General features: G+C 35.7%; 1 protein-coding gene and 1 non-coding gene across 2 annotated transcripts; one reads left to right on the top strand and one right to left on the bottom strand.

Annotated features, from left to right (window-relative positions):
* Window positions 1-7362: 7362 nt before the first annotated feature.
* On the top strand, window positions 7363-7854 carry LOC141630499 (protein FAR1-RELATED SEQUENCE 3-like). Its single transcript, XM_074443307.1, has one exon. The coding sequence runs from the start codon at window positions 7363-7365 to the stop codon at window positions 7852-7854; it is 492 nt and encodes a 163-aa protein (XP_074299408.1).
* Window positions 7855-24783: 16929 nt separating this feature from the next.
* On the bottom strand, window positions 24784-24890 carry LOC141635563 (small nucleolar RNA R71). The gene has a single exon (XR_012540241.1). It is a non-coding gene; the product is annotated as a small nucleolar RNA R71 (small nucleolar RNA).
* Window positions 24891-25209: the final 319 nt, after the last annotated feature.

Genomic DNA, 25209 nt, shown 5'->3' with positions numbered 1-25209 from the left:
TTGGTCAACTTCAGAAAGCCAAGAACTATAAAACCCTAGCGCTGAGAGATGTTTTTGGGAATTAATTAATATAACCCACACGAAATAAATGCATCTATGGGATAAATTCCTTCATTTAATGTAATGATTTAGAATTATTTATTGTTCCAAAGGTTTTTCCGAAAACGAATTACTCGAAGGTATCGAGAAAAACGGGATGTGAAGAGGTGGAGCAGTTTTCACATTTCAAACATTATAAACGGTTAAGTTTTTCAGAGTATTATAAATATGATACTTTTTGGGGGAGGGATTCATCTTTCTTTCTCTCTCAATATTAACCGATAAGAAACCATGGAAAATCCTTCAAAAAAGCATGCCAGAGATCTGCTTGAAAAGGATAGTCCAAGGCGTTGCCAGAATAATGAAGGGTCAAATCCTTTATTCGTGTTAGGGTCTGATGAATCTATGATGATTCTGCAAATTTTTCCTAAACTAGGATGGAAGAATCTGGTAGTCTGCTCCGGAGTTTGTAAAACATGGTATCAGTGGATAAAGCACTGGGATTTTTGGAGTAATAAGCCTAAGATAAGGCGCATAGCCTGAGAGGATTTCAGCGTCCGAAGATTTCCTTTTGAATTAAAACCTTCGAACGCTGGAGGGGTATTTGTTGGCGCCTAATTTAGTTAAGGTATTAAATTTATTATTTTAAGGGTGTGTGGGCTTTATAAGGAATGAAGTATGGGCATAGATTGTGTTAATCCAAGTTGAAGACAAACGGAGTCCAAGAAGTACAAAAGAGGGAATGTTGGGCTAAGGGGCATGATAAGCACCCAGAGTAAGTCTCAAGAAGACTCGGCGGTTTATCAACCACCTCCCTACTAAGGAGTAGTTTACAAAGAGCCGGGTGATGCCTATATATAAGGAGACATTTCATTCAAGCAAACAACAATTCAAACAACAACAACTACAACTTAGTCTATCTTTATATTAGTCTCTTAGGCATAGCATAGATTAACATTAGCAGTAGCACAGCGAGCCCATCTGATCATGGAAGTAATCAGCCATCTATCCCTTAGTTTGTAATTTAGCATCCAGAAGTACTCTTGTGAAGACTCTAGTTGGTGTTGTGTTATTGGATTCTTCTTAATATATAAGTATTGTTGGGAATTCTTGTCCTGTGTTTAATTTTGCGCTAAATTATCATAAGTAATTTGGCGCTATTTATTAGATTACACATGTGAAACCGTTGCTCAAACCCTTACATTAAAGGGTGATTACAAAGTGTAGGATGGTAGTTACGATTTCCAAGATACTCAAGGCACTAATCTAGTTTCCACCCAAACAGCTATCCAAACACACACTAAGGTCCTGTTCTTTTGGACTTCTATTTGCCTTTCTAAGTTCAGTTCAGTTCCTATAAGTTCAGTTCAGTTCTTATAACACTACAAAAAAAGGTTCCATTGCGACTGAGACATTGCGACGGATACGTAGCCCGTAGCAAATAAATTCTGTCGCAGTTTAAGAATTTCTGACGGAATCTTGCGATGTCTCTGTCCGTCGCAGGATATTATTTGCTACGGAATTTCCGTCGCATGGTTATATTTTACGACGATTCTTTGCGACGGTTTAGTTACGTCGCAAGTCCGTCGCAAATTCTATATTTGCGACGGTATATCGGTATTTGCGACGGATTCCGCCGTCGCTATGGAACCTTTTCTTTGTAGTGTAAGTTCAGTTCAGTTCCTATAAGTTCAGTTCAGTTCAGTTCAACTCTTATAAGTTCAGTTCAGTTCAGTTCCTATAAGTTCAGTTCAGCTCCTATAAGTTCAGTTTAGACAAGTTCATACAACTTATATTAACTATAAATTCATACCCGTTTTTTAATATTGATGAATTGAAAAAAATAGTACCCTTTTCATTAAAATCAATGCAAAAAAAATCCAATATTAAAATTATCCTATATACATTATTTTAAAAGAAAAAATAGATGGTTAGAAAAAAAAAATAGATAGATTTGATGATGTCAGTGAAAATGAAGATGAAGATGAAAGTGACGAGTATGATGATAATATGGAAATAAATGATTAGAAAAAATATATGTGATATATAATTTATTTTTTTATTGTAATGTATTGTATTAGTTGTAAAAAAAATTAATATATATAAAGCGTAAAATTTTTATAAGTTCAGCTCATATAAGTTTAGTTCAGCTCTTATAAGTTCAGTTCAGTTCCTATAAGTTCAGTTCAGTTTAGCTCCTATAAGTTCAGTTCTGTTCAGTTCAGCAAATAGAAGTCCAAAAGAATCAATATCAATATCTATCTATATTATTAAAGGAAGCTTTTTTCGAGCGATTACAGAGTCTCCAACTTTTATGTACCACTTCATATAATAAAAAATAAAATAATAATTAAGAATTTTTATCCATCTACAACAAAATCGATCAAGACTATGAAATATAATAACAATAAGAGAAGTAATAGAATTCAACTCAAATTCTCTAATAATTTTGTAGTATGCATGTGAAATACGCGGTATTATATAATTAGTCAGAAGATAAAGATATAATTTGTAGCCTAATTGAAATAAAACACTTATTCTATCTTCCATCTCCCCTATATAAAATAACATTATTATTTTACATGGTAATATGTCATACCAATTCCAAAACTACTATAACACTACACGTCTACACATAGTATATATAGCAGCTTTTTATCTTAGACGGATATCAAGCGTTATTTCATGATTCAAATATTTCTCCTTTTTGTTTGTGTTGTTTTGCTTTGTTCGTTTAATCCCATGTCCCATAATTTCTTTGTTTTTGTATGAGAAATTAATTGATGATTATAGTTATATTCACTAACAAGTGTTATTTTGTATGTATATGTTTTGCAGGTTAATGGTAAATTATGTTGGGAAGAACATAATGGTTAATGAAGAATGAAGATCATATACATATACGTGATGCACAAATTCTCATTATATAGACGGATAATATCCTTCTTACGAAAGTGAAGGGAAAATGAATACCCCCACTTGCCCTCCCACTTTCATAAATTATAGACGGATAGTGGCCGTTTATAATGAGACGGATTGTACGTGATGATTGAAGTAATAAAGGTTGAAGAAACATATGAAAACTTTGTTATCATATCAAATGATAAGATAAGATAGAAGACTTGATTTAAATTTTTTAAAGTACTTGGTACTGCTAAGATGCAAATCTTAGTTCTACATTTGTTCATACAATTTATAAGTTTTTATTGACTTAGGGGTCGTTTGGTTGCCCACTAAATTACATAGGAACTTTAATTCATGTGAATTGCAAAATGGGTAGGTTGTTTGGTTACCCCAATTCACATGAATTAGAACTTCCCATGAATTCCAATTCCTCCATAATGGAGGAAGTTGCTTACCTAGATCCCCCTAGGTAAGTGGGAATGCCTACATGAATTACAATGCCTACATGTAACCAAACAACATTTTCTAATTCACATGAATTCTAAAATCATGTGATATTACACTTCCTAGGCATTGTAAGTTCCTGTATGTAACCAAACGACTCCTTAAAAAGTACCACGAATTCCGTATCAGTATAAATTTTTGTATATTATTTCCATTTTCTAGACTGGTTGAGTAACAAGAGTTTGCTAAAGTGGAGGTTGAAGCTGCAAAGTGGGAAGTTTTCGTATATTTGTTTACAGATAATGTTCCTCTTAAGAGTTGGAATTTTTGAGAGCTCTCATTCGAAAGTTGAGAATCCGAGTTTTATTTATTTTAATAAAGTACAAGAGTTAGAGTTGGAAACAAAAATTACGAAGTATGCATTAATGTATTAAAATATTCACTAATTCCGCTAATCTGGGTAACTTATTATCAAATTAATTATTTGTTATTCTACCTTAGTTAAACGTACCAAGCCAAGGATAAGATTTCTAATTAAAATATCACTCCTTATACATTACTAATACCTAACCATTTTGTTTGTTTGATAAGTAAATCTGATCTCTACGATTAACAATAAATTGTTAGTGGACAAATTTCCAAGTGTCTTCGTTGTCTTCAAGTAGTGTTGACATCTCTTAAGATTTTTTCTTTAGAAAATAAGTCAATCTTAATAATTATTAATTACAAAAGACAATATCAAGTTGTCCGAGCATTAAATCATGAACTCCATTTTACCAAGAGATTTTCGAGCAAGGTCAACTTTTCTAAACTATCTAATTATTTTGTTAAAAGATCTTGGTTAAATTAGTATAATTAAGAATTTATGAATTTTTGTAACAATGTTGTTATTAAACTTTGCACAAATTAAATATTACGAACTACAACGTTATACACGATAAAATTTTACAAATAGGCCCGTGCATCGCACGGGCATTAAATCTAGTATCTATCTATATTAATAAAGGAAGTTTTTTTCGAGCGATTACAAAGAGTCCAAGTTTTGTGAATCGCTTCGAGCAATATTAATCTCCAAATTTTACACACTACTAAAAAAAGATAAAAAAAAATAAACAAGTGTTTGAATTCCGTTGCACTTGCACATGCATGTCTATCAAATACAATAAATATTATTAAAAAAAAAAAGATAAAAAAAAAGTGTTTGTGTTCTAATAATAATGAATTCCGTTGCACATGCATGTCTATCAAATACAATATTATTAAAAAAAAGATAAAAAAAATAAAGTGTTTGTGTTCTAATAATAGTGAATTCCGTTCCACATGTATGTCTATCAAATACAATATTATTATATATTATAAATTATTAATATTAATAATATAATACTATTATAGTAACAAAAAAGAGTTTTTTATGACTTCAAATATGTATTTAGCCTTGCATATAAAAGAGATTATATCCAACTTGCAAAGAAGTCGAATGCCTCCTACTCTCAATCTTTCATCTTTCTCTCTTAACTTTTTCTGATTTTCTTTTCCTGCTAATTGTACCCTTTGTTGTGTGATATTGGTGTATATAATAATTATTATTGCTAATAATCTGTTTGCATGCTATGCTATATTATATCTTCATACGATTTTTTAGCCAATACTAATAATGTTATTTTGTTAAAAATTTCAGGTACAATATTAAGTCGAGTGTTTAGCAAGTTTGTTTAATCATGTGCGAAACAATTCTTCATAATAATTATGTTAGAGAAGGTAATCCACATTGTTTTACAATTGCTTACTCAGTAACTATAAAATACTTATCATAGGGTTTTATTTTCATTCTTTTTATTGTTGTTGCTTGTCGGTAGCATTTACTTCCATGTATTATTTACTCTTAAATTGGCTTGCTAGAAGCTCCGTTTATGATTATTGTTATTACTCTATTTAATGAACACCGAGACGGTTCTTTTCTAGAAAAATTCATTCCTTCATTGCAGTATAAGTTTTGGTTTAAAAACAATTCTAAAGAAAGTACGGATCAGAGTACTTTTATATGGAATCTTAGTGATTGTTAAACTTATTAACAATTGAGGGGTAGCGGGCACGCTCGCGGTCAAAAATTTTGAAGTTTTTAGTTAGAAATTTCCAATTTTTTTCGAGTTTTTCTTAAACTATTATCAGTTCGCTTCTACTGAGACTTTTCGCCTCCGCTGGATTTAATTCCTAACTCCGCAACTGCTTATTCACATATAATCTGATCCCTAAAAATAAGTTTATAGCACTACATGATGTCATGCTGGCACAATTAACCAAGGGATAAATTCGCTACTAAGAATGAAGAGTACAAGTTCTCCTAATGAGGAGTACGTACATAAGCCTGTATGTGTTGGTAAAGATAATACGATAGTATATATGTGTTGGTAAAGATAATACGATAGTATATACGTTTATATCTGATCCCTAAAGTATTTGAAGGCTCAAGATGGGGTCTTCACTTTGAAAGCATGATAATGACCACCGTGTTAATCAAAATTTGGAAATAGATGATTTAGTTTAGAGCCAAAACATTAATTCTCTTAATTAAAAACAAAAAAAAACTAACCAAACAATCAATTTTTTTATGATATTATTTTATCGCCTTAAACAAATGTAAATAGAACGATATTATTTCAAGGCCCGTGCATCGCACGGGCATTAAATCTAGTATATACTTAAAAGAGGAACTTTTGAAGCGATTTGATTGGCTATGGTTTTGATGAACTTTTGAAGCGATTTCATTGGCTATGGTTTTGATGCGATTTTATTGGCTATTGTTTCAAGGAATAATTTAAATATAAAAGTAATATAAAAATCTAATTAATTGTAGTATACTTTTGCACTTTTAGGTACAAAATGATATCTACATCAAGTAGAATTTGTATAGAGTTGTAATTCCTTTCCTATATGATGTTGAGTAGGATACTTAGCTATCATTATATATAAATTGCATACGTTTCATCCCTTTCCTATTCCCCTTCCATGTCATGATTTTCTAAACACATAATTTATTGTGTACTTCTAATGCGTTAATTTAATGTTCTTAACTTTTTTTTTTACTTCTAGTGCATCAATTTAATGTTCTTAACTTTTTTTTCTTTATTATGATATTTATTAATGTTTTTTTTTCGATGAAGTCTGAAATTAGGGTATATTCTATGACGAAGGACTAATAAAAGCCGAAAGATTGAAAAGTATCAAGGCAATTCCTAAATTTTTCTTTCGTCTATTATTGCAAATTTTATCTCATTCTTTTGTCCTCATTGAAAAATTCCATTGGCTTCTCACATAATAGATTGTACTTTGGAATATTATTGGCTTTGTCATAGTAATATTTACAATTGATTACGACAAGTTTTTTTCCCTCTTAGTGGCTCTTGAGATTGACTATTCACTATCTTTGTTTCTTGCAAATTAGCGAAAGTATCAACAATAAATCACGAAGAAAATTCTTACTCCGTATTTATTATGCTCAAAAACCATAATTTTTATTGTGTTTTGCAGAGTAGAAAGGTATTTGTTTGGTAGTTCTATTGATGATTTTATATTTTAGAGTAATTTTTGTAGCTTATCAAGTTCCCAAATTTCTTACCATATATTTTGCTCGATGTCAGCCAAGGAGCCTTACAGTATCATGTATTCTTATGTTTACACATGCTTTCATATTTCTTATGGTGTAATGGCTTCGTTGTCCTTTCAATAATTTACCAGTTTAATACGGAGTATGATGCAAACCGGGTTTCTTAGTTACATTCATGACTCAACCCTCTATGTTATTAATGCAAATGCATGGTGCTGCTCTATTTATAACCCTATGTTACCGTACCTTATTCTATACAGAGATACTCTATTTTAGCTCGGTTTCTATTAAATAAGAGATGTTTGGTGGGCAGTGGCATCAAATTGTCTGATGTTGTAAGATTAATCACGAAGGAAAAAGGTGGACCAAAAATGGTTGGATATATACCGAGAGATGCTTACAATGTGATTTCAAGGGAAAAGAAAAAGTGTATTGAAGGCACAGATGCACATGCCCTTATTCAAATATTCATGAGATGTAAACAGCATGAAGAAGACTTCTTCTTTGACTTTGAGCTAGATGAAGAAGGGAGATTATGTAATTTCTTTTGGCGTGATGGTCAGATGAAGAAGGATTATGATTTATTTAGTGATCCAACAATTACCGACACAACTTATAGAACTAATCGATACGACATGATTTGTGCTCCTTTTGTTGGAATGAATCATCATGGGAGAAATATAATGTTTGGTTGCGGCTTTGTGTTGAATGAGAGAACCGAGGCATTCATTTGGTTATTTAAAACGTTCTTAAAATCAATGGGTGACAAGCAGCTATCGACAATATTAACTGATCAATCAGCCGCAATGGCAGGAGGTATTAAAGAAGTGTTCAAGAAGTCATGCCACCGGCTATGTGTATGACATCTAATGGAGAACTCAAAAAAGCACATAAGACATCTAAGAGCGCTGATATGTGTCGTTTGCGCATACAAATTAATAATTTATGAAACCTATCTTAACCTCAAAAATATAAATATATTAAAGGATAAATAGGGTCGATCCCACGGAGAGACTGGAAAAACTAATTAACTATATAGAACTTTTATTCACTAACTTACATATATACTATTTATTTACATATTTACGGCTATTAACATTATTTACGATTAGGGGGTTTTCACTTGTGATTTTAAACTGACAGAACTATATACTGAAGCTAGACGCGGAGTTAAATACCCCATTAAGCACATATTCTACTGGTAATTCTAGTTTGTCAACCGGTTATTGTTTACGTCAAATCTCCATATAATTTATAGATTAACTGCGGAATTAAAGATAACAATAACTCTCTATCCTCTCTTAGATTATAACCGACCTGAACTAAGCCTAAACCGAGTTTTAACTAACCGACCGACGTAAGTTTGTCGCACCCTACTAAAGACCGGATTAGAAGCATTATCGAACCAAGAAGACGTCATTAACCCAATTAATCATTTAGTGTCGTTACTACCTAAAGATTAACTGACCAAATTTTATTCCTAACTTAGGCTAACCCCAATTCGCAGAGATTAATCTAAACTAGTTGCTACTCGAATTATGTAACTCAAACTAACCCAGAATCACACAATTAGCATAGTTAGAAATCTCAGGCCATAATAAGATAACAAATTATAAACAGAAATTGTAACCTTCAATTAAGAACGAGTAAAATTCCGGATACAAATAACTGAAAGATTAACAATAAACAACCAACGGTTTTCAATACTAAAATTAATCAACAAAAATGAACCATAAATTGAATACAAGAGAGGTAGAGAGAACTTAATTTCTACCCGGAACTTGTAGTCGAAACTTCGAATGTCGCACCTTAGGAACCGCCTCAAATTCGCCCTTACTCGACCGTGTACTAAGACTCCGCCCGAGTACGGTCTCCTACTGCTCTCACGACCCAATCAGGCCTCAAATCGTCACTTTATTTCGCTCAACTTCTATAAAATATCTATGGGTATTCGCCTCCTCCTCGCCTGATTGAGAACATGGGTTTTATAGCTTCAGTTGGGATTAAATTTTGGAAAGATTTAGGATAGATTTTCTGGGTAGGATACAGAAAAGATAGAATTTGGAGATCCTTAGTAGAATTGTAGTTCCATTGTTTGTGCTTGTTTTGGCTTCTCGTAGCTTCTGCTCTTCTCTAATCTTCAGATACTAAATTTCCCAATACTTGTGGCCGTATTTGTGACACCCTCATTCATTGCGGAAAAATAAACACGTAATTTTTAAAATAAAACTGCATGGATATGTTTGTGATAGGTTCATTTGAGTAAAAACCGGTAATTTTTAAAGCCTGAACCTGTTATAAAAGTATCCAAATGGGAAGGTGTCAAACATGCAAGGTCTAAAATAAATCTCATAAATAGAACATCGCTAAAGTCGCGAAACAAAGTTATACAACCCAAATGTGAAAAAGGGAGACATATGTCCCTAAAAGTATATGACATAAAAAGTGTTTAAGGGTCACAATAAAATAAAGCCAATCTAGGTCCCAAGGTTACTTTGCTCGCTAGCTCGTCCATGTACCCCATATATGCACCACCTACTTGTCAATCGCATTTTATACAAATACGAAAGCCACAGTCAGTGGGGAGTAACTCCGAGTTCTCCCAGCCACGAAATGTCATAATTAATATAACATGTAAACATAAGAATATGAATATGAATAACACATAGCCTTAGCATATAGATGCTAAACAATCGTGCTTATCATGTGAACAATAATATAACAACACATAGTCCTAGCATGTGAATACTAGACCGACTCATACTACACTATCATGTGAATCACATAACATCCGGGGATCCAAACTCTATCAACCATAGCCGGCTTGCATCTCACCTTCTATGATTCATAGAATCATCAAACAAGAAAGGACAATATATCTAGAGACAGGCATAAGTTCCTAGTACCGTCAATAGTTACTCTGTAACTCGAGTCTATACCACGAGGTAAGGTAAACACCCTAGTCCTAAACCTGCGCAGACCTAGCAACATGCGGAAAACTACCGCATCCAAGACCCATGATATCAACACATGAGTACCCCTAAGGAGTCTACCAAAGGGTTGGCTAGTACTTAAGCTGACCACATAGTTCTAAGAGTACGTCAGGAGGTCATGCCCTAACTTGGATATAAACCCACCAAGCTAAGACACAAAGGCTATTAAGAGATGAACATATACTCGTCAAAGACTATAATGGCCTATCTATGACGAAGGCCGAAATACTCACCTAGGACCTAGTCCCAGCTTGAATACTTTAGCCCACACCACACAAGACAAGTAGGACACCCACTTAACCATAAGTGGGGCAAAGAGTCCAAACTTGCACACGCAAATGATCATACACACCCTAGCATATGAAAGGCTACGCAAGAGCATATCCAGCTGACAATCCAACAATATCTCCAATATCAATAATAATCCAAATTCCAGCTAACCAACAGTACCATAATCCATGAGAACAAGCTAAAATGGCAGAGAGGCAACAAGATTCATGCATAAGGCATGCAAAGCATCCAACAACCAACATGTGAAATGATAATCACAAATATCAAGGCATAACATAAAACATCCAATAACAACCAATCTCACCTCAAAGACAAACCCTCGACCCGAGTCCCGCGTCGGGTCTTCGGTCAAATCGAGGCTGACCGGTTTAAACCTAGTTTGACCAAATTCGTTCGGTCAATCTGGCCCAGCTCAGAGTCTTGGCCTACTTTGGCCCACATCACAAAATTCATCACAATATCATTCTCATAACATTTCCAATTTCTATCATGTGAAAAACTATTAACATAAGGAAATATATTCCAACTTACAAAATAACTAATTCCACAAAATTCTTGCATAATAAAATAGCATAAATAACCGTCTCACACAAGGGTAAACTTTTCTATAAATTTTTAATCGATAAAACGACGCCATTTACTCATACGGACTCCGAATTGAGTGATTCAAGTGGCTAAACCACCTAATTTTTCGATGCCGTTCAATCTGTCATATTTTTGGAAACATTGGAAACCGTCTCGGTCCGGTACTGACGCGTTCCAGCCAAAACACGGACTTGTCACAACACATAATTCCTCATCCAAATTTGTTCCAAACAATAATATACAAATGGGTAACATAAATTAAACATAATCATACTCATCTTACTCCATTCATTCATCTATCACAAGATCATCTCAAACAACAACAAACAACAACAAACAACAACAAACAACAAATACAACAACTAATGTGACATTAATTCGTCGAGTGACTCGGAATAGTTACCTTAAGCTAGAAAAAGAGAACAATAACACTTGAGAAAGAGCCCTACAAACCGAAATCACTCATCATCTTCTATAATATATGAGTCACCTAAGTCATCTTCAAATTCTTCACCTATAAGAACAACAAAAACACAATTATTAAGCTTAAATTCGAGAACCCTAAAAGATGAGTCTTAAAACAAAATTGGGGGAAATGAAAATAAAGCTTACTAGTAGATGAGGATTGAAGAGAGGATTCCAAATATATAATTTTTATGAGATTTGGTGGAGAAATGAAGGATTTATGGTGGATTTAGGGATTGTAAGAAGGATTTTTTAGATGAATTTGGTGTTTGATGAAAGGAAGAGAGAGAATGAGGATTGAGGAAATGAAAGATGAAGAGGAGACCCATGGAGGATGGAGGGTGCATGGCTTGGGGTAGGGTGTTTGGGTGAGTTTTAATTGTTTACGTTTTGGTTCGTTTCGACGGAAATTAGAAATATTCGTTGAACGCGATTTCCGAGAATATTAAAGTTCTTAAACACAATTTTACTAAAAGATTAAGTACTCATATGCCCAATATGCAAACTCGTTTACCCAACGACCGTAAGAAATGGGAAAATCCCAATTTTACGACTTTTATCCGAAATCTATTTTATCAAAAGAAAAGGTTTAAATATAGTTTAAATCACTTTTAAACATTTCTAAACTATCAAAAATAATTACATTTCTTCAAAATAAAATAATATTATATTTTATCAAATAAATTTTATTCCAAATAAATTAATATAAAATTAAAATAGATTAAAATATTACTTTTAAAATATAATAAAGGTTTTCTAATTTACGGGTGTTACAATCATCCCTCCTTTTAAGAAGTTTCGTCCCCGAAACTTAGAAAAAGGAACATTGTATATATGTAGGTCTATCTCTTTAAAATCAAGTAAACAAAATCTTCAAAATGTGAACGTATGAAAAATAAGTGTCTTTTCAATGGAACGGAATATCTTCGTCGGCCGTTCAAGAACATCAACATTCCAAATCAAAGACATAAATATATATATATTTTTTACACCAACAAATGAGAAAACCAATTATCGGACGTCTCCAATAACGAGCTTTACCACTCATTGACGTTAAAACCCGTGGAAAACATTAAAACATTTTCAAAAATCTTTAGTTCGAAACTCTATAATAAGGATAATAACTCCACTAGCTATGACCAAACTCTAACTACGACTTTTAAATAACTAAGCAAGGACTACTAACGCAGAGAGTATTTAAGAGAAGGAGAGGAACACTCGAAAGGATAGCTAAAACTCACAAGAATTAGATAAAGGAAAGAGGATTACCTCACGAGAAAAGTTCGGGATATTTAGCTAACATAGAAGATACAGGCTCCCAAGTTTCTTCTTCGACATTTCCACAATGCCAAAGGATACGAACTAGGGGCACCACCTTGTTTCTAAGTTGCTTGTTTGCCCTTTCGAGGATTCAGATCGGCCTTTCTTCCAAAGCCAAGTTGGGTTCCAAATCTGGGATTTCTTCTTGAATAACATGGCTCGGATCACTAATGTACTTCCTCAACTGAGATAAATGGAAGACATTATGAACCTTGCTCAAATTCGGGGGCAACTCTAAACGGTAAGCAACGGGACCAATCTTCTCAAGCACACGGAAAGGTCCAATGTATTTGGGACTCAGCTTTCCTTTCACACCAAACCGTTTCACCCCTTTCATAGGTGATACCTTAAGGAACACTCGATCATCAACCTCAAAGGTAAGTGGTCGACGACGGACATCGGCATAAGATTTCTGTCGGTCTTGAGCGGTTTTCATACGCTCTCGAATGATCTGAACCTGATTGATGGTCTCAGTCACCAAATCGGGTCCCAACACATGAGCATCTTGGACTTGATCCCAACAGACCGGACTACGGTACTTCCTACCATACAAAGCTTCATAAGGTGACATCTTGATAGAAGTATGATAGCTATTGTTGTAGGAGAATTCAACAAGAGGTAAGCACTTCTCCCAAGAAGTGTGGAAGTCTAAAGCACAAGCACGTAGGAGGTCCTCTAAAGTCTGGATAGTCCTCTCAGTCTGTCCATCTGTAGCGGCATGAAAAGCGGTACTCATCAGTAGTTTACTACCCATGGCTTCTTGCAAAACAGTCTAGAAACGGGAACAGAATCTTGGGTCACGATCTGAAACTATATCCTTAGGCACTCCATGGTAGCGTACTATCTCCTTCACGTAGGCACCAGCTAGGACAACTAAGTTCCATGTCTCCTTGATAGGTATAAACCTAGCACATTTGGTCAATCGATCTACAACCACCCAAACCGCATCTTTTCCGCTAGCAGTCTTAGGTAAAGCCATCACAAAGTCCATGGAGATGGACTCCCATTTCCAAAGGGGAACATCCAAAGGTTGTAGCAAACCCCGGGTTTCGATGTCAATCTTCACTTTCTGACAGGTAAGACACTTGCTAACATACTCTAGGACATCAATCTTCATCCTAGGCCACCAAAACTGTAATCTCAAGTCTTTATACATCTTGTCACCACCAAGATGAATAGAGTAAGGAGAAAGGTGAGCTTAATCAAGGATCTTCTTCCTCAACTCGGCTACTCTCGGAACATACATCCTACCTTGGTAACGAAGGTATCCATCACTATCCACCACACAATCCTTAGCTTGCCCAAGTTGGATTTTTGCTTGAATGGACTTGAAAGTAGCATCCTCAGGTAGGCAAGTATGGATCTCACGGTAAAAGTCGGGTTCTGCACTCAAGGCACTAAGATAGTCAAAGCCCTTCCCAACAAGGCTTATCCCTAACTTTTGAAATTCCGTGGTAAGTTCGTCAGGTAACACACGGATAGTGCTCAAAGAGTGACTAGTCTTCCTACTCAAAGCATCGGCCACCACATTTGCTTTCCCTTCATGATAAATCAACTCGGCATCATAATCATTCACCAACTCTAGCCATCTTCTTTGCCTCATATTCAATTCTTTCTGGGTAAAGATACACCTCAAACTCTTATGATCGGTATAAATGCGGCAATGAACTCCAATAAGGTAATGCCTCCATGTCTTCAAGGCATGTACCACGGCGGCTAATTCAAGATCATGAGCAAGATGAAGCGGGGAAAAGGAGGTATGAATGGTAACGCTTATGGTCAAAGAAGAAAGGAAATTCGGCAACAAGGAAATGCCAGGTACTCAAATCTCAAACAACAACATCAACCTAAGCGGTTCCGAAAACTTCTTAGCAACAAAACTTATAACCACATCACTCCCAAGGATTTCCTCAAAACGCTCATGTTACTTCATCCTAATCTATTCCCTGAAACAGGGTACTCCACTATAAGTGTGATTTCACCACTCCAAATTTTCAAACATCCACAAACAACTTCCACAAGATCAAGGTCAAAGTTCTAACAAAGCTATACTCATATCCAACTAGTGTCAACCATGGGTTTCTCAAAATGATAAAATCTTCAATCAAGGGTCCTAATTCTAATCTCTAAATTCTCACATTCTAACACCATAAATTAAAACTATATCCTTCAACTTAACAATTGGCGTCAACCATATCATTATCCTTTCTAGTTACTAAAACAAGTGCTAAGATTTCCCAACAATGTAGCTTAGTCTCACTCTCATTCCATACCTCAAGTAGTAATTAAGATCACTCACTTAGACCAACTAATAATCCCAAAATTAGTATTTCTCATATGGTAACATATACCTTATAAAACCCTCATATCCAAAGTGATTACGAAAGCCAATCGTAAATTCAACTTACTTACTCTCTCAATCTTACCCCTTCGATTCCACCACTCAATTCCACCTAAGTCTTTCCAACATCACAACCTCTTAAAACCAAGGTTATGGGTTAACCACAAACAATCTCCTCAAAAGTCGAATTTTCCAAACCAAGGTCAACGTTCCTCAAAATAAAGAGTACTATCAAAAAGGCGTTAAGGTAGGATAAACAAGGAACAAAGGACAAGTTAGGAGGGTACAAGAGTAACTTCCAAGGAAAAAGAAAAGAGAGTTTAGAAGGAGAATAAGCACCAAGAGATAAGGAATAAGACAAGGTACACAAAGAATGAGAAACATCTTCGAGAAAGTAGAAGCATTCTTCAAAGGTAAACAAATCTTCAGTCCTCGGCAATAGGCACCAAATCTTGATCTTCACGTTGGTAGGTTTACGGTTATTGATACAAGGCACAACAAATATAACATGGCAATCAACAAACATGTTAAAACCTAACAAAGAGCAAACACACAACAGACTACAACATAAGGTCCTAAGTCTACCCATCCTACCCATCTCTCAAGTTTATTATTTTAAGGTCAAGTTATTTATATTGGGGTGCACAAACGTGCGTCGGGAGCAAATATGCTCTGATACCAACTGTGACACCCTCATTCATTGCGGAAAAATAAACACCTAATTTTTAAAATAAAACTGCATAGATATGTTTGTAATAGGTTCATTTGGGTAAGAACCTGTAATTTTTAAAGCCTGAACCTGTTATAAAAGTATCCAAATGGGAAGGTGTCAAACATGCAAGGTCTAAAATAAATCTCATAAATAGAACATCGCTAAAGTCGCGAAACAAAGTTATACAACTCAAATGTGAAAAAGGGAGACATATGTCCAAAAAAAGTATATGACATAAAAAGTGTTTAAGGGTCACAATAAAATAAAGCCAATCTAGGTCCCACGGTTACTTTGCTCGCTAGCTCGTCCATGTACCCCATATATGCATCACCTACCTGTCAATCGCATTTTATACAAATACAAAAGCCACAGTCAGTGGGGAGTAACTCCGAGTTCTCCCAGCCACGAAATGTCATAATTAATGTAACATGTAAAAATAAGAATATGAATATGAATAACACATAGCCTTAGCATATAGATGCTAAACAATCGTGCTTATCATGTGAACAATAATATAACAACACAGCCCTAGCATGTGAATACTAGACCGACTCATACCAGACTATCATGTGAATCACATAACATCCGGGGATCCAAACTCTATCAACCATAGCCGGCTTGCATCTCACCTTCTATGATTCATAGAATCATCAAACAAGAAAGGACAATATATCTAGAGACGGGCATAAGTTCCTAGTACCGTCAATAGTTACTCTGTAGCTCGAGTCTATACCACGAGGTAAGGTAAACACCCTAGTCCTAAACCTGCGCAGAGCTAGCGATATGCGAAAAACTACCGCATCCAAGACCCATGATATCAACACATGAGTACCCCTAAGGAGTCCACCAAAGGGTTGGCTAGTACTTAAGCTGACCACATAGTTCTAAGAGTACGTCAGGAGGTCATGCCCTACCTTGGATATAAACCCACCAAGCTAAGACACAAAGGCTATTAAGCGATGAACATATACTCGTCAAAGACTATAATGGCCTATCTATGACGAAGGCCGAAATACTCACCTAGGACTTAGTCCCAGCTTGAATACTTTAGCCCACACCACACAAGACAAGTAGGACACCCACTTAACCATAAGAGGGGCAAAGAGTCCAAACTTGCACACGCAAATGATCATACACACCCTAGCATATGAAAGGCTACGTAAGAGCATATCCAGCTGACAATCCAACAATATCTCCAATATCAATAATAATCTTAAATCTAGCTAACCAACAGTACCATAATCCATGAGAACAAGCTAAAATGGCAGAGAGGCAACAAGATTCAAGCATAAGGCATCCAAAGCATCCAACAACCAACATGTGAAATGAAAATCACAAATATCAAGGCATAACATAAAACATCCAATAACAACCAATCTCACCTCAAAGACAAACCCTCGACCCGAGTCCCGCGATGGGTCTTCGGTCAAATCGAGGCTGACCGGTTTAAACCTAGTTTGACCAAACTCGTTCGGTCAATCTGGCCCAGCTCAGAGTCTTGGCCTACTTTGGCCCACATCACAAAATTCATCACAATATCATTCTCATAACATTTCCAATTTCTATCATGTGAAAAACTATTAACATAAGAAAATATATTCCAACTTACAAAATAACTAATTCCACAAAATTCTCGCATAATAAAATAGCATAAATAACCGTCTCACACAAGGGTAAACTTTTCTATAAATTTTTAATCGATAAAACGACGCCATTTACTCATACGGACTCCGAATTGAGTGATTCAAGTGGCTAAACCACCTAATTTTTCGATGTCGTTCAATCTGTCATATTTTTGAAAACATTGGAAACCGTCTTGGTCCGTCTTGATGACGTTCCAGCCAAAACACGGACTTGTCACAACACATAATTCCTCATCCAAATTTGTTCCAAACAATAATATACAAATGGGTAACATAAATTAAACATAAGCATACTCATCTTACTCCATTCATTCATCTATCACAATATCGTCTCAAACAACAACAAACAACAAATACAACTACTAATGTGACATTAATTCGTCGAGTGACTCGGAATAGTTACCTTAAGCTAGAAAAAGAGAACAATAACACTTGAGAAAGAGCCCTACAAACCGAAATCACTCATCATCTTCTACAATATATGAGTCACATAAGTTATCTTCAAATCTTTCACCTATAAGAACAACAAAAACACAATTATTAAGCTTAAATTCGAGAACCCTAAAAGATGAGTCTTAAAACAAAATTGGGGGAAATGAAAATAAAGCTTACTAGTAGATGAGGATTGAAGAGAGGATTCCAAATATATAATTTTTATGAGATTTGGTGGAGAAATGAAGGATTTATGGTGGATTTAGGGATTGTAAGGAGGATTTTTGAGATGAATTTGGTGTTTGATGAAAGGAAGAGAGATAATGAGGATTGAGGAAATGAAAGATGAAGAGGAGACCCATGGAGGATGGAGGGTGCATGGCTTGGGGTAGGGTGTTTGGGCGAGTTTCAATTGTTTACGTTTTGGTTTGTTTCGACGGAAATTAGAAATATTCGTCAAACGCGATTTCCGAGAACATTAAAGTTCTTAAACACGATTTTACTAAAAGATTAAGTACTCATATGCCCAATATCCAAACTCGTTTACCCAACGACCGTAAGAAATGGGAAAATCCCAATTTTACGACTTTTATCCGAAATCTATTTTATCAAAGGAAAAGGTTTAAATATAGTTTAAATCACTTTTAAACATTTCTAAACTATCAAAAATAATTACATTTCTTCAAAATAAAATAAGATTATATTTTATCAATCAAATTTTATTCCAAATAAATTAATATAAAATTAAAATAGATTAAAATATTACTTTTAAAATATAATAAAGGTCTTTAAATTTACGGGGTGTTACATTATTGGTTACGTGCACAAGTTTTGGACTTAAATTTATTCATGGTTCGTTTATTTTATATTTCACCGGTCCATATGCTTGTGATCTGTCCGTCTTCATTTGATGGGCCGTGAATCTTGCGTTATTAGTTAAAGATTACGTACGTGCCTGCTTACGTGCTTCTTTATTTCATATGCTTCGCTTCTTATTTTGTTCTTTAGTCCGTTTTACACATACTCGCGTCATATTTTTGATCCATTAAGCGCGTCATTCGGCCCATTCTCTTCCGTCTTGTAATCTGCTATACCAAAACACACTAAATAAGCCTATTTGCAATTAAAATAATAATAACAGTAATTAAATCTCAAAATTAACGAATATATAATAATTTAGCTGAAATAATGCGAAAGACGACACTAACAATATACGGATATGGGATAAAAACATATATAATTATGGGCTCATCAATTCCCCCACACTTAGCTTATTGTCGCCCTCGACAATGACAAAACATGAGCTAAAAACAAATATTAACCTCAAAGATCCAAAAGATAGAGTAGGGATAAGTGGAATGGTATACAACTCATAGCTATTGATGCCCGTCGTTGTGTGCACCAAAGATAAAATTTATAATACGTATTAAAACTAACAGAAGCTAGTGGTAACAGGGTCGAACCACAGGGAGGCGATGCAATTAATAGTTGTCTTATTTAAGTCTAAAAGTAAAGTGTGTGGGGGTTTGATTTGGTTTGTTCTATACTAATGGTAATAAAAGAACAGTAAACTAAGCTAATTGATGAAAACAGATATTAAAAGGGTGCTAAGATGGTCGGTTCACTGTAGTTTCGGCGGCAGTATACTAGGTAGGTCTAAAACAAACACGTGAGACGGGAAAATAAGAGGTTCTCTCGGTCCACTCTCACAGGTAGCATCTTTCGATCTCGCTACAGGTCCCTAATATCACTAATACTAACTTTCGTCCTGAAAAGTGACTCAAAAGGCTAAATTAACTTATCTCTCGATCTCATTAATCTAGTCGTCTTAATTAGGTAGGCTATTTTCCTTCCCTATCTTTCTATCTTTTATTGGGTCGGTCAATTCCTAAACATTCAACTAGTCGCGTGCACTCGATTCGTCAAAAATAGAAATTAAATTAACTAAAACGAAGTAAAACTCACATGGGCAGTCGATCGACCAGGGGACCCAGTCGATCGACCATGGCGCGATTTAGGTCGTCCTATTCTAATGCCGCCTATGCTACAGATTCCCTACATCCTAGTACAGGAGATTTAGCTACTCATACTCATGATAAAAACAGCAATAAGCTTAACAATTAAAATATTCGAAATCATGCTTAAATTATCTAAACAAGCGATTAACATAAAGCGATAAATTGGTCTCGAGAGATCTAACCTAGCAATTCTATACTACGAATGGAAGCAGTAGAACTGAATAAGAACAGAAGAATACCGTGTAAAGGAATTATAAAGGGAAGATCAGAACCGAATGCAAAACAGAAACTTTATAAAAGAACGAACTAAACTATGGATGTTGAATTGTATCTTCGAACTGAATGATAAAAACTTGATAGAAAACTAGATGAATATTCTGAAAACTAAAGCTACGTTATATAGGAATACAACGTAGTTCTTATTCCAAAACCTAATGTACCATGGGCTTCTAATTTCTCGATCTTCTTATTCACGTCAGAATTAGCGGCTTGGTCGATCGACCATGCAAGGCAGTCGATCGACCATGCAAGGCAGTCGATCGACTGCTCTTCGCTAAACAGTAGCTACTGGAACTCGTAGGTTGGTCGATCGACTAAGGGCAGCGGTCGATCGACTGAAGTAGCTGATACTTTACTTCTAACTTCTCGTGGATTTATCTTTCGGACCTCGAAATGCGCACCAAGCTCGTTCATTGAGTAAATATTTCATATGAAATGCAATGCAAGATACTCGGGGACGGATTTAGCTCAATTTCTACTCATTTCCGCATAAATCTGCAATATTACATAAAAATACGAAAGTAGACGAAATGGGGCAAATAGTAGCATAAACTACACAGATGAGCTCTGAAATGCGTGTAAAATGGGATGTAAAACATCATATTTAGGACACGTATCTGCTATCCATACTAATGACTCACTTAAATAGCATTTATGCAACAAATCAACATCAATGCTAAGGAAACAAATTTCAGAGCGGTAAAAACACAAACTCAGATGTAGACGAATAGGACAATGACACTACTACTGAACCGTCGACCTTGCCAGACTTTTACATGTTGGACTCTCGTGGCTCGCTCATCACTCGTTATAAGAATAGGTGAGTATAATGTGAAAGAGAAAGAATATAAGTCACTCACCTATCTCAACTTATAAAAACATGCATGCAATCTAACATGAAATCGATCTCTACAACCATACATACGCATTCCAACCAAACGAGGACCAAGAAACATGCCGAGGACTTACAAGAGGTGCGAGATAAGGTAATTGGGGTGAAAAGGGGCAAATATTTTTGGATATGTGGAGGTAAAAGTCAAGCTAGTACCGACCATAACCAATATTACATGTATTCCGCTTAGAAACCCAACGTAAGTTATCAACGATGCCATACATGACATAAACTCGCGCACAACAAAGATAACTACTCATATGTAGAATATACTGTCAAGAATAGGAGTTTAATTATAAGGGATTTTTTTTCTTCTGTCAACAATTCTCATTTTTTTCCCTTTTTTTTACATTGATTTTTCTTCTTTCACTCTTCTTTTTTTTCCATTCATTCATTCTTTTCATTCTCTTCTTGTATTTTTCTTCTTCTTTTTCCTTCCATTTTTTTGTCCAACTCCCTTTTCAAGATAATAGCACGATACCAAAAATAACCACAAAGAGCGTGCCAAAGACATCAACTAGACTAGCTTGACTATGGTAGGCTATTTTGGAATGTAGTTGATCGAATGGGTCAAAACAAGTCAATTTGGCTAAGTGAAGTTCAATGGTAAAACAAAAGGGAAAGGTTGCCTCTCCACCTGTGTCACCGCCACAAACCCGAATGCATACAGGTTAAGAGACAAATTTCATGCTTATACAATTTGATGTTACATGCCTCATAAGGAGTACTACACTCATCCTATAAATGGAAACCGATCATAGATGTCATCGGTTTTGAAGGCTCTAAATCTCAGAAATTTTTGTACTTTGCCAACATTTTAGTCAAGTCTTTTCGTTCAGTAGTATCGGTCACACACTCGTAGATATGGAAATGATTATACAAAAGATAAATGTTGAAAATGCAAAGCTAAAGTGAGAATACAAAAGCATAAAAGCAATTTAATCATCGTTGCACAACCATTCCCATTCCCTTATCTTAGTTAGGCTAATAAAAGCAGAGGTTATTTTTTATTTCTGACCAAATTTTGAAAGCATCTCCCCTAAAAATGGTCATATCCAAAAAAATTTAAAACCTGTAAAACACATTAAAGACCAATAGCCACCCCCAACTCCAATTTCAGCCCACAAAAACCACAACTCCAGCAATTTTTTTAAAGTAAACCCAGTTTTTAGACCTTGCCTCTCCCCCACACTTAAACTCGACATCTTCCTCGATGTCAGATATATAAATTCCGCATATAATAAGAATAAGAGGGAAGAAGGAACTTAGCGGATTCATAGGAAGCATTCACAGCAGCAAGGTGCTTCAGTGTCTGGTAACATTATGTCCTGGTCAGCCAAGTAAGCTCTCAATAGCAGCATATTTATAAGGAAGATGCCCATCAGTGAGTATTTCAGCCTCCAAGTAGGACTGATCAACTTCTATCCATGGCATTATGTAAGGCAGCAGTGCCGGCTTTATCACATCAGCAACTCGCAGCGTCCCAACAGCAATATATGTGTCCTAATCCCTACAAAATAAAACACTCGACCAAGATCCATGAAATATGGAGGAAGCGAAATAAACAAAATACTAGCAGCTATCTTTATTCTTAACCTAAGCTAATTTTTTTGTGCAACCGATACTATTAACATCCCCCTACAAAGGTTGCGAAACTCGAGTAGGCACTTAAGCCGACTCGACTAAATAACTAAGAAAGCATATATAAAAATTAAATACATGATACGTGCCTAATATATAGTCTTTTTAGCCTATTTCAGCACGTATTTCTATGCATTTTTATACTGTTTTTATGGTATTTTGCCCCGAATTGGCTACTTTGGTTCGTTTTGTCCATTTTGTAGAAATGAACGCGAAAGTAGTGGAATCGTACTCTTTTTCGTCCCTTTTGCATGCATTTAGAGGAGACGGGATCTGTCCAGAGTAAGATACTACGTTGGGAAGCGTCATGGCACGGATTACGAGGCATTTAGGCGCGGACTTGAGCTGAAATGAAGATGAAGTACTCGATCGAGCAGTTTTACCACTCGATCGAGTGGTTTTTAAGTCTCCCATTGGTCGATCGAGTAGAATTCTACTCGATCCTTAGCCTGCAGAAAGACCAGTTACTCGATCGAGTGGTTTTAATCCACTCGATCGAGTGGTTTCGCTGTTATGGGCCTTTAATTAGGCCGTGTGTTGTTTATTTCGCAAAACTTAATTGCTTTTCCTATTTAAACCTACGTTAACTAGGTTATTAGACATCTTATTATCTATCTTTTTATCTATTCTTTTTATCTATCAAGAAACTTTACTGCGTTACTTTGTTTCCACTGTAACCTTAATTTTGGGATTATTCTTGCTCGGATTTTGTGTTCTTTACGCCGGATTCGCATTGATTGTAATTCCTCTTTCTTCCTTTAATAATAATTAATGCTTTGTTGTTTTAATTGCTTGTTATTCCATTTAATTCCCTTTCCCTAATTTCTCTTTACGCTTTTTACATGTTATTTCATAATGTTTACTGCTGGAAATCTATCTGCTGTTAGTTTAATTAGCGACATGAGTAGCTAAACCCCTTTCATGTTGGGATTAGGGGATCTGCGGTAGGAAAGTGACGATGTAGTAAATGAAACAGATGAAATAATTACGAGACTCTGTCACCATAGCAATTTAACTGTATTTATTTAACTTAGTTGAGTGCACACTTCTGAGTTAACCTTTAATCTGGCTAAAATTAATCCTAGATCGAAAGATTGGACTAAATAGGCCTGCTATGAATAGTAGACTACCCTGACGAGAATGAAAGTTAAGTTAGCGGTATTTTAGGATAGAAAGTGGATCGAAAGGACCTTTCAACATCCGTCTTACATTAATTAAATCCGAGTCATTTACAAATTGAGTCACTGGACTACCGTAGTGAACCGAAATCCTGACATGTCCCTCTCTATCTGATAGTTTTATCCTTTTTCTCTGCTTTTATTGCTCTTACCCTTTATTCCTCTTTCCTTTAAATCTTGTAGTTTAGATAACAAATCAAACAACCCCCCCCATTTCTGACCAAATAGACGGACTTCTACGATTATCTTGCCTCCCTGTGGAGATCGACCTGACTTCCCTAACTATATAGTTAGTTGACTTAGTTTATTTTTGACAGGTATACGACAGACGTGTCAAATTTTTTGGCGCCGTTGCCTGGGAGGCAATTGCCCTATTTGTTTTCGTTTCGTTTATTTTATCTGTCTCAGGGAATATCTATTCCTTGAGACCGTTCTTATTATTTTCTTTCAGTGTTGTTTATGCCCAGGTCAGACAGGTTAGAATTAGTTTCAGCTAATTCAGAACCAGAGAGACTATTCAGGCATAGACTCCGTCTGCAGAGAAAATCACGAAAGGAAGACTTGAGTACTTTCGAGCCAGAGCTACATCACTTTCTTTTCGAAGACAGTCCGTTATCACCAGTAAAGATGCCAAAGCTTTCTAGTTATTCAGTGCCTAAAGCATCCTCTATTCCGAACGGTTTCAATCTCCAGACTGATGATGGGAATACATTCGACATCCGTCCCTCTTATATCAATCTGGTGGAGAGAAATATTTATAGAGGTGTGGCAGGTGAAGATCCAAGGAAGCATATGGAGACCTTTACCGATTATTGTTCTACTATCCCCGCCACTAAGGGGGTAACTCAGGACAAGATTAAAGAAGTTCTATTTCCTTTCTCTTTAGCTGATTCGCCCAGGGAGTGGCTGACTGACTTGGACGGCACAGCTGCTGGGGTTACAGATTGGGAGTCTCTTGCTCTTGCATTTTACAAGAGATATTTCCCTCCACAACGCACCAATTTGCTGAGGGCCAAGATTACTAGTTTCAGACAGGCTCCCGATGAAAGTTTCTATGAAGCATGGTCACGATTCAAGAAGTTGGTGAGGTCTATCCCTCACCATGGTTTTGACCCATGGTTCCTAGCTAATCAGTTCTACAATGGGCTGTATGACGACCAGAGAGCCATACTTGATGCGGCATCCAGTGGAAGATTTCAGGAGAATACAGATGATGATAAGGGATGGTCCCTTATTGAAGAGATGGCGAATCACAGTGCTGAATATGGTAACTCGAGGGATGGGATTAGAACAGTTCATGCAGTTGATAAGCAGGTTTTGACTCAGCTGGACACCATGAATGCTAGGTTTGACAAGTTGGAGTTACAAGCTGCTGGGGAGCCTCAGACGGTCCATGTTCTTACTAGAGGAGAGACCGTTTCTTGTGAG

This window comes from Silene latifolia, chromosome Y (assembly GCF_048544455.1).
Source record: "Silene latifolia isolate original U9 population chromosome Y, ASM4854445v1, whole genome shotgun sequence".
NCBI classification, from domain to species: Eukaryota; Viridiplantae; Streptophyta; class Magnoliopsida; order Caryophyllales; family Caryophyllaceae; genus Silene; species Silene latifolia.
Note: the sequence above shows the minus strand (reverse complement) of the source record. Positions and strands in the feature narration are given on the sequence as shown.

Bases quoted from the DNA above. Each gene is read 5' to 3' on its own strand.
- LOC141630499 (XM_074443307.1), top strand. From the start codon at position 7,363: ATGGTTGGATATATACCGAGAGATGCTTACAATGTGATTTCAAGGGAA.